Source organism: Hemiscyllium ocellatum, chromosome 44 (genome assembly GCF_020745735.1).
Source record: "Hemiscyllium ocellatum isolate sHemOce1 chromosome 44, sHemOce1.pat.X.cur, whole genome shotgun sequence".
Taxonomy (NCBI): domain Eukaryota; kingdom Metazoa; phylum Chordata; class Chondrichthyes; order Orectolobiformes; family Hemiscylliidae; genus Hemiscyllium; species Hemiscyllium ocellatum.
Genome location: NC_083444.1, coordinates 2,687,578 through 2,698,221, shown reverse-complemented (window position 1 = coordinate 2,698,221; position 10,644 = coordinate 2,687,578). Strand labels below are relative to the sequence as shown.

The 10,644-nt window shown below is 47.8% G+C and overlaps 1 protein-coding gene across 1 annotated transcript; it reads left to right on the top strand.

Annotated features, from left to right (window-relative positions):
• The first annotated feature begins 2,455 nt into the window (after positions 1–2,455).
• On the top strand, positions 2,456–8,003 carry LOC132835193 (zona pellucida sperm-binding protein 3-like). Its single transcript, XM_060854558.1, has 9 exons — positions 2,456–2,890; positions 3,449–3,564; positions 3,657–3,760; positions 5,077–5,254; positions 5,338–5,458; positions 6,047–6,138; positions 6,208–6,338; positions 7,034–7,165; positions 7,897–8,003. The coding sequence occupies exons 1-9, from the start codon at positions 2,456–2,458 to the stop codon at positions 8,001–8,003; spliced, it is 1,416 nt and encodes a 471-aa protein (XP_060710541.1).
• The last annotated feature ends 2,641 nt before the right edge of the window (positions 8,004–10,644 follow it).

Below are 10,644 nucleotides of genomic sequence, written 5' to 3'. Positions count from 1 at the left end.
ATTCCAAATAACAAAATCCAATACACTTAGTCTCTCCTCATAAGCCAACCCCCTCAATTCCAGAATCAATCTCGTGAATCTCCTCTGCACCCCCTCCAGTGGCAGTACATCATTTCTTATGGAGACCAAATCTGCCTGCAGTAGTCCAGCACCTTGTACAGCTGTAACATTACCTCTCTGCTTTTAAACCCAACCCTTTTAGCAATGAAGGAGAAGATTCCATTTGCCTTCCTCATTACTTATAGTATTTACAGACCACCCCTCTGCAATATATACACCAAGACACCCAGGTCCCTCTGCAAGTCAACCTGCTCAACAAGTTGCAAGTTAGGGTAAAAAATGAGGTCTGCAGATGCTGGAGATCACAGTTGAAAATGTGTTGCTGGTTAAAGCACAGCAGGTCAGGCAGCAGGCTTATGCCCGAAACGTCGAATTTCCTATTCCTTGGATGCTGCCTGACCTGCTGTGCTTTAACCAGCAACACATTTTCAACAAGTTGCAAGTTAGGGCTATTAGCTAGATAGAAAGACCTTGAGGGGAGTGCCACATTGGTAATGTCATTGAACCTGTATTCTGGGAATGTGAATTCAAGGCCTGCCAAATCAGATGGTGAAATTTGATTTGACAAATTAAAACCTGTCCAATGTTGACTACATAATCACTGTCCATTGACATTAAGTCACACAATTGTTACAGTGCAGCAGGAGGCTGGTCTCCTCCCTTTCCCCCTTCTACCCATCCCTGTGCCATTTCTATCCAAATAACCATCCACTGCCCCTGTCAAATGCCTCAGTTGAACCTGACTTCTATCTGGTTCTCTAAGGGGGGGAAATCTGCTGTTCTTACCCAGTCTGGCCTACATGTGACTCCAAACCCACAACCCAATGTGGATGCCTCTGGATTCATACAAGTCTTTACAAATGGGTGGGTGGGTGAGTGGGATGAAAGGGTCTATTTCCATGCTGTAAAGCTCAATGGCTCTATAACTGAATGGAATCCACCTATACTGATGTACATATCAATTTCCACATATTGTCCATTGCAGTCTTCCCCAGAATTTCATGTTATACTGCTCATGCTGTTTCTGTGATAGTTTTACAAATTATCAAATCCACTTAACTTTGACAAAACCGTGAACCAGTAAATAATAGCAAGTGAACTTCAATTTAATCCAGCTGACACTATCAGAATAATTATTGGCCATGCAAATCGTCCAATAAAGTATCCCATGACTGTTTTCATAGCTTTGGATCATATGAGTCACATGACAGTAAAAATTCTACAGAGACAGATTAGTAACAGGAAGAGGCCATTCGGTCCCTCAAGCCTGCTCCACTGTTCAATAAGATCGCAGCGGCCCTGTTTGTGTTCCGAATCCCACATTGCCAGCAGTTCCATCGTACCTACTGATTCTGTGAAACGTGATGAGCAATGAGAAGGTACAAGTGATACCTTTATAATCATCACACACAATAAACCATTCATTATACATGCACAATGTTGACAATTTTCATTTTCCAAATGTGAATGTTGGTGGGAATGGGGAGTCAAGGATGAAAATGTGACTCAGGCACACCGAGCTGAGAGAACAAGCCTTTGGCCCGTCTGCTCTGTGCTGTTCCTGCTCCCTGATATATTTAACCACTTCAATGTATTGACACTATTCCCCTCAACCACTCCCTGAGGGAGGGAGTCCCACATTCCTCCCACTCTGGGGCAAAGCATTTCTCCTGAATTCTCCCATGTGATAGTAGAAGGAAGTAACACAAAGTCCTCGCAGTATGGAAGCAGGCCATTCGACCCATCAGGTTACACCAACCCTGCAAAGAGCATCCCACGTAGACCCAACCTCCTACCCTATCCCCATAACCTTGCATTTCCCTGGACTGTGGGAGGAAACTGGAGCACGCAGAGGAAACCCACACAGACACGGGGAGAGAGCAAACTCCACACAGACACCTGAGGGTGGAATCAAACCCAGGTCCCTGGCACCGCCGTGCTAGCCACTGAGTTAACATGACATCCCTAACCACAGAGTGATGAAGCAATCTTGGAAGAAATTTCACTTTGGGAGGTGGAAGAGTCTCCAAATTTCCTCCTGAACAGTTTTTGTTTGAATATACTTTTGAATTAAGATCAGAGTGGTGCTGGAAAAGCACAGCAGGTCAGGCAGCATCCAAGCCCTTCATCAGCAGTCCTCACTATCGCCTATATTGTTGAATTAACCTGTTCAGATTTGGAGCAAGAGGGACTGGCTCAGAGGGAGGGACACTACCACTGCACGATAATAGCCCGTAATTTCATCCTTAGATTCTCAGGGATCCCTCGTCGGAGGTTAATAAAGGGCCTATTGGGATGAGTTAGGATTTCCACATCTCAATCAATTAATGCTGTGATTGACCAGGTAATGCCTGGGTATTTTGTGGGAGGGAGTAAACTGCATTGAGCCTAAACGATGAATAACGGGAGGGCTCCAGATGCTCCATATAAACGGACCATTCGGCCCCCTCCCTTCATCCTATCAGGAGGCTTTCTAGTGATGTGGTTTCTGGGTAGACTCACTGTGTTCCTAGGGCTGCTTTTAGTCCTGCCAGCCCGTACCGCGAATGGCAGGAGAGGTATGAGACCACGGGGAGATAAGCTGGCCTCGGCTGGCCGTTCGGCCCTGCTGCTCCATACTAGCGCCGCCACCGGAGTGAAGCCCCGGGTTACCGTCCGGTGCGACGAGGGCTCCATGTCGGTAGCTGTGCCCTTGGATTTGTTTGGGACGGGTTACCTGGTCAATGCCAAGCACCTGAGACTCGGTAGCTGCACTTTCAGCCGAGTGGTGCCCCGGAATGGGACGCTGCTGTTCCGTACCCCACTGCATCAGTGTGGCGCCAGGAGGACGGTAAGTGGCTGGCTCTGGTTTCTTCCGAGGAGGAGGGGGCTGAGGGAGGCCCCTTAACTAAATCGACAGTGTCGATTCTATATCTCTATCTAAAATGGTCTCTTCTTGGTAAGATTGTCCATCGGTTCTAGCCCCTTGCCCATGGGTGGGGTGGGGAAGGGTGAGATCACTTTTTCTAAAATGCCACTGAATACAGGCCCACTCTCCTCACTAACACCTCCCATCCTCCTCCAATGCTGCAGAACCTCTCCCTTCTCCTATTAGTTGGGGAACTTTGAGCTTGTTCAAAGTTCTGACTTGCTCTAGTGCCGAATTTGACACTCCTCCCTTTTTCTCTCTGTAGTGGACCACTCCCTACAAACCCTCCATCGTATTACCCTCCAGAATCCATTCTGTTATAGTCTCTAGCTTTCTCTTCTTGGGAGAACCACAACAGAATTGGAATGGATTCTAATTCTACTCTTATGTAAAATATTTTTTCAGGATTTCTTAATGTTTTATTTCCCTCTACAGTTAGAATCTCTAAGTGGGTGATCTTTACTGTTTCTATCCCTGTAGTTGGATGTGGATGATCTTATTTACAAGACCAGCCTGCATTACCTGCCCCCAGTGAGGCAGCAGGTTATTGTTCGTACCAATCCAGTCAGTATTCCCATTGAGTGTCATTATCCCAGGTAGGTCTGTGTGTGTTTTTCCCCCTCCTTTCCTAGTTCTCCTGTTACCTCCCTTTGTCTATCTGATTTTTTTTTCCCCTGTATTTTTTTAGGAAGGGGAATATCAGTGGTGAAGCTATTGAACCAACCTGGGTGCCATTCAGCTCTACTCATGTTGGACACAACTCCCTGAAATTCTTCCTTGCCCTCATGACCGGTAGGTGTAGGGAGTGGGAAAGGTGGTCACCAACTGGGCCCCTTGAACAGACTCCACCTCAATGTTGTGTGCACTTGCTGGAATGGGAGCAGCAGAGAGACCAATCGAATTACATCACGACTCTTACTCCTGACCATTCTCCACCCGTGCCCCCCCCCCCCCCCCCCCCCCCCCCCATGTCTGAATTCATCAATCTTGGTTCTGAATGATCATCTCCCAGTCTCTATGGGAGAGAATTCTTAAGATCCACCACCCTTGAGAAATTCAAATATAAAAGGTCTCCTTTTTTAATTGGAGACTGTGTCCCCTGGTTCTTGAACCCCATAGTGGGGAGGAGGAGAGACGAGCAATGTTTCTTCCTGTACCTATCTTGTATGCTTTTTTTCAAGAGCTCCTCCATTCTGGGAAACGATCCAAGAATACAGACCCACTCCCCTTGTTAGTATCCTTGCCCATTCTCATACAATGTTCCAGAATCTTTCTCTCTCTCAATCTCTTGGGAGAGAATCTACATCAGATGTACAGCACGGAAACAGACCCTTGGGTCCAACCGGTCCATGCTGCCCAGATATCCCAATCTAGTCCCACCTGCCAGCACCCAGCCCATATCCCTCCAAACCCTTCCTATTCATATACCCATCCAAATGCCTCTTGTACCAGCCTCCACTTTCTCTGGCAGCTCATTCCATACACTCTCCACCCTCTGTGGAAAAAGTTGCCCCTTGGGACTCTCATCTTCCCCTCTCCCTAAACCTATGCCTCTCTAGTTCTGGACTTCCTGACCCCAGGGATAAGACTTTGTCCATTTTATCCTATCCATGCCCCTCATAATTTTGTAAACCTCTGTAAGGTCACCTCTTAGCCTCTGACGCTCCAGGGAAAACAGCCCCAGCCTGTTCAGCCCCTCCCTGTAGCTCAAATCCTCCAACCCTGGCAACATCCTTGTAAATCTTTTCTGGACCCTTTCAAGTTTCATAACTCCTTTCCGATAGGAAGGAGACCAGAATTGCATGTAATATTCCAAACGTGGCCTAACCAATGTCCTGTACAGCCGCAACATGACCTCCCAACACCTGTATCAATACTCCTCTCTGGGATCTGAATGGATCTTAAGGTCAGTCAGACCTCCTAGTAAGGGGAGGGAAGGAAAGAAAGACTGTCTCCCCTCCTTCAATCTCCCATCATGGGACAATCTCCATGTTAGAGATTGAGACTCTTTATTCCATGGATCAATCCCTAGTGACTTGGCACATTGATATGTAAAAGTTGATATTAGCAATTCTGCTTATGGAGACTCGCCTTTCTCCATCTTGCAGAGAACTGGGCGGAGAAGCGAGATTCAAATGTCTACTACCTGGGCGATGAGATTCACATTGAGGCCTCTGTTGTGACTCTGAACCATGTGCCACTGAAACTCTTTATCGATCGCTGTGTGGCCACTGTGGGGCCTGAATGGAGCTCCAACTCCAGTTACACCATCATTGACCACAATGGGTATGTGTAGAGCCTGAAATGCTGGTGGAATCCTTGTCTGTCTCTTTCCCCCTAACCATCCATCCCCTCCCTCCCTTTTTCAGATGCCTCCTGGACAGCAAAGCTGGTTCCTCAACCTCTTCTTTTGTCAATCCAAGAGTGAAGCCAGACACAATCCGTTTTGTCCTAGATGCCTTCCGCTTCTACAGGATTCCCAGCAGCTTGGTATGGACAGCAATGGGATTTGGGGAAAGTTAGTTTGGGGTGCAAGACACTGCTGAGTCCCTTAAATCCTGGGTCCTACAGTTCAATCTCCTCGATCCTCATTGGAACAGCTGGTCTATACCTGTGGAGGCCTTGAGCTCTGATTTGGGAATCCCTCTTTTGCTCCTTGCATACTCTAACTGCAAGACACCACTAACTCCAAGAAGTCTGGTCAACCCTGGATTATGGCTGTGGCTAACTGTTACCCCTCACCAGGGACCTGGGTGGGATTCTAGCCTTGGGTGGTCATCTGTGGGGAGCTCTTGTTTTCTTCTCCATTTCTACCAGTGCTCTGGCCTGAATGGCCTGAATGGCATGAAAACTGACCCTTTGGTCCAATGTGTGCATGCTGACTTGATAACTTAATCTGGTCTCACTTGGGCCAAAATCACGACTATTCCAGTATTTGGAAATACTGGTGATCTCTCCTAATAAGTGGGAGAACAACTTAACATACCTGTGGTGGTTTGGGTGGGCAGTTCCCCTCACTGGGACCATTAGACTGAATACAACCCAGGTATAACATGTGTACCTTTTTTAATCTTCCAGATTTACATTACTTGTCACCTGCGAGTTTCTGCACTCCAGCTGCAGCCAAACCCCCTGAACAAGGCTTGCTGGTTTCAAAGGGCCAGCCGAACGTGAGTAACCGTTTCATGGGTTTATACTGCTGTTGTGTGAATGTACTAACTTTGTTTCTGTCTTTTTAGCTGGTCCCTGGTCACTGACAGCTGGGCCCCTCCAGTAGGAGAGAGTGATGGCCAATCCATCTGTCACTGCTGTGACACACTCGGATGTGGATCACCATCCAGGGCCATGAGGAGAAAATCACGGGCAGCAGGTACAGTGGGTAATCCCTCTCTCTCTGATTTACCAGCTTTGGGTTAAGGAAAGGCTGGCACTTCATTGGAGTGTAGGAGGTTGAGGTGACCTTCTTTAGAAGATCATGAGGGATATAGATGGGATGAGAACTACCACTAACCCCAAGACTAGGGGTGGCAGGTTAAGGTGAGGGAGATTTTAAAGGTGGTGGGGGGGGGGGGGGGGGGGGGGGTGTGGCTTGTGTCAAAGGAACTTGAGGAAATGGTGGATGGATTACACTTACAACACTTCCAGACACTTTAGATATTTCTGAATAGGGAAAGTTTGGAGAGCTATTAGGCTACAGCAGGCAGGTGGGGCTAGTTTAGTTTGGGATTATGGTTGACATGGACTTAGGCTTGGAAAAACAGACTGTGTCCTCCAATGACTATGAACAGAAGTATGACACTTTGTCCATTGAATAGCAGAGTGGGCTGATCACATCTGATCAGCTCCTGCAGTTCCCCTTTCTGCTACTGACTTAAAAATCTCTCTGCTTAGAATGTGAGTGAAGGGAATATTTTTGGCTTGCCAAGTGTTCCATTTGGCAGTGAAGGATTGTCACAAACTGGCATCGCAGCAATACCTTACCCATGGGCTCTAGCTCCACCAGTCTCTGACCCACATCTTCTGAGCCACTTGTCCCACTTGCCATCTGTCTCTCTGCTTCCCCAGAATTCTCACCAGCAACATGGGAAGCGGATTCAACACTTGGACCCTTAGTCATTGTGGATCCCAACCGTTTTAGTGCTGCCAAGTCTGGATCTTCAGTGGGAGACTTTGCTGAACAGCACCAAGCTGTCTCTGGTAAGAACACTTCTGTGAATTATCGCTCAACAGCACTCCATTTTGAGGTTGCATCTTACCAGTGTCTAAACCCTCACGTGATAGTTTAACTCTGTATTAAATAGTTCTGTTAAAGGTGCCTCACCACACAACACCGACTGTGGTAGTGCTACTACCTGAGCTAAAGTCTAGGTTCACCTCTTATTCTGGAGATGTACTAATATCTCAACAATTCAATTAAGCACTTGCAAAGCAATGGGTTAGTCCCCACCTAATTCTATAAAATGCTCTTCCTCCTTCAAACACTGACCCCTCATGGTCTCTAACCTCCTTCAGCCCCACAATCTAATTGCCAACCATCCTTCCACTGACACCACTGAACTTTCAACATGAGCCTTGAATTCACAGCCCTCTGAAAACACTTCCCCACCCCCATTGTTCATCACCTTGACCTATCTAATAGAGGGTTCAGTCAGCATCATAGTCCTGTCACTTTTTTCCCTTGTACTCTTATTGCTGGAGTCTGCTCATTATTACAAACATTCTCTGACCTACTGAGCACTTGTCTGTCCCACACTGTTCCTGTAGCACCTATCCCACCTGGGGTCATGATTCTGTGCCTCACTTTGGAACCCACTTTACGATGTTGGATGTCTTTCTGATTGTGAGCTGATCAAGTTTGATGTTTGTCACTTACAGGGAACTGTCAATGCAGAATTGGTAATGCTTCTAAATGCTTTTTGTCCCTACAGATGGACACTTTCTGGTCGGTCTTGCTCTGCTGGGTGCTTTGATGATCCCAGTAGCAGGATTTACAGTGGCTACCTACAGGAGATGTGTTGGAGTCCAGTTATGTTGACCTTTTGTCAAAGCTGATTAAATGCAGTTTAACAATTAAAACTAATTAGATTTACTCTGTTCATTTACACAACAGCACAGGAATAAGTTCTCCATCCCATGTTATATCAACAATGATCCACTCCAATCCCATCTGCCTGCACATGCTCTGAATCTCTCCTCTAATCCCTGCCTGTTCATGTCTAAATGCCTCTTAAACATGTAAATCACTATCCCAGTATAATCCAGATACTTTAACTTTAAAGTCTAACCTTCCCTTCCCATCTCTAACCTTCCCCCAGATTTCACTTTCCCAGCCTAGAAGGGAATGCACTTAATATCCTCTTTATCGATTCCTTTATCAGGCCACCCCTCCAGCCTCTCTCCCAGCAAAGAATCCAAGTTTGTCCAACCTCTGGAGTGCATTTTAGCTAAACATCTGGCAGATCCTAGTAAATCTTTGCAGGATGGAGACTGGAGTGCAATCAATACTGCACACCATTCCCAATGTAGCCTGACTAAAGATTCTCTTTATGCTGTTGCAACATGACTTGCCAGCTTGTGTCCCCTTGCCCTGACTGGTGAAGCCAAGCATACCAAGGCCTTGACTACCTTGATGCACTTGTGACCACATGCAGGGAGTTATGGAGTGGCCGTGAGTTTGAGATGAGTTAAATACTTACCCGATCATACACCTGGCTTCAGCTGAAGAGCATCCTTTAGTTTTTCTTTCTGTTCAGGATGTTGTGCACTTTCTGGAGCAGGTGTGACTTGTGTAAACCTCCTGCCCCAAAGTTAGGGACACTGCCAATGTCTCAGCAGCCTGAGCATGTTTCTAATTCTACAGTAACACTACTTACCTCGAACAGTTTTTTATTTTGAATTGCTAGCTTCCCTCCTATTGGCTGTACGTGATCCGGCTTTAATCCCCTTTGTGGACAGCCAAAGTTTGGAAAACATTAATCCAGACTTCAATAGGACCAGGGAAACTTGATCTTCCCTTTGTCTCTAGTTTTGTGGGCTGTGAACTCCGAACAGGAAAGAAACGCTACTTTGGATTATTAGGATTGTGGTGGACTTTAAACTTCAGTCAAACTCTGAGAAAGAGGAGAAAGTAAGGTCTGCAGATGCTGGAGATCAGAGCTGAAAATGTTGCTGGAAAAGCGCAGCAGGTCAGGCAGCATCCAAGGAACAGGAAATTCAACACTTCGGGCATAAGCCTTCTTCCTGAAGAAGGGCTTATGCCCGAAACGTTGAGTTTCTTGGATGCTGCCTGCCCTGCTGCACTCTTCCTGCAACACATTTTCAGCTCTGAGAAAGCAGACCACTGGACAGCTATCCACCTGAGCTCTGCAGCTGGGTCCAAGACCATATAAAGGGTAAAAAATGAGGTCTGCAGATGCTGGAGATCACAGTTGAAAATGTGTTGCTGGTTAAAGCACAGCAGGTTAGGCAGCATCCAAGGAACAGGAAATTTGACATTTCGGGCATAAGCCCTTCATCAGGAATGAGAAGAGTGTGCCAAGCAGGCTAAGATAAAAGGTAGGGAGGAGGGACTTGGGGGAGGGGCGATGGAGATGTGATAGGTGGAAGGAAGTCAGGGTGAGGGTGATAGGCCGGAGTGGGGTGGGGGTGGAGAGGTTAGGAAGAAGATTGCAGGTTAGGAGGGCGGTGCTGAGTTGAGGGAACCGCCTGAGACAAGGTGGGGGGAGGGGAAATGAGGAAACTGGAGAAATCGGAGTTCATCCCTTGTGGTTGGAGGGTTCCCAGGTGGAAGATGAGGCGCTCCTCCTCCAGCCGTCATGTTATGTTCTGCCGGTGGAGGAGTCCAAGGACCTGCATGTCCTTGGTGGAGTGGGAGGGGGAGTTAAAGTGTTGAGCCACGGGGTGGTTGGGTTGGTTGGTCCGGGTGTCCCTGAGGTGTTCTCTGAAGCGTTCCGCAAGTAAGCGGCCCGTCTCCCCAATGTAGAGGAGGCCACATCGGGTGTAGATGATGTGTGTGGAGGTACAGGTGAACTTGTGGCGGATATGGAAGGATCCCTTGGAGGGAAGTGAGGGAGGAGGTGTGGGTGCAAGTTTTACATTTCCTGTGGTTGCAGGGGAAGGTGCCGGGAGTGGAGGTTGGGTTGGTGGTGGGTGTGGACCTGACGAGGGAGTCACGAAGGGAGTGGTCTTTGCGGAACGCTGATAGGGGAGGGAACTATATCCCTGGTGGTAGGGTCCGTTTGGAGGTGGTGGAAATGACGGCGGATGATACGCTGTATACAGAGGTTGGTGGGGTGGTAGGTGAGAACCAGTGGGGTTCTGTCTTGGTGGCAGTTGGAGGAGCGGGGCTCAAGGGCGGAGGAGCGGGAAGTGAAGGAGATGCAGTGGAGGGCATTGTCGATCACGTTTGGGGGGAATCTGCGGTCCTTGAAGAAGGAGGCCATCTGGGCTGTGCGGTGTTGGAACTGGTCCTCCTGGGAGCAGATGTGGCGGAGACGAAGGAATTGGGAATATGGGATGAAGTTTTTACGGGGGGCAGGGTGGGAGGAGGTGTAGTCCAGATAGCTGTGGGAGTCAGTTGGTTTATAGTAGATGTCTGTGAGTCGGTCGCCTGAGATAGAAATGGAGAAGTCTAGGAAGGGGAGGGAGGAGTCTGAGACAGTCCAGGTGAATTTGAG

Bases quoted from the DNA above. Each gene is read 5' to 3' on its own strand.
- LOC132835193 (XM_060854558.1), top strand. From the start codon at position 2,456: ATGAATAACGGGAGGGCTCCAGATGCTCCATATAAACGGACCATTCGG. The intron at 5,255-5,337 runs GTATGTGTAGAG...TCCCTTTTTCAG, and splicing joins ACCATCATTGACCACAATGG to ATGCCTCCTGGACAGCAAAG. The intron at 7,166-7,896 runs GTAAGAACACTT...TTGTCCCTACAG, and splicing joins ACAGCACCAAGCTGTCTCTG to ATGGACACTTTCTGGTCGGT.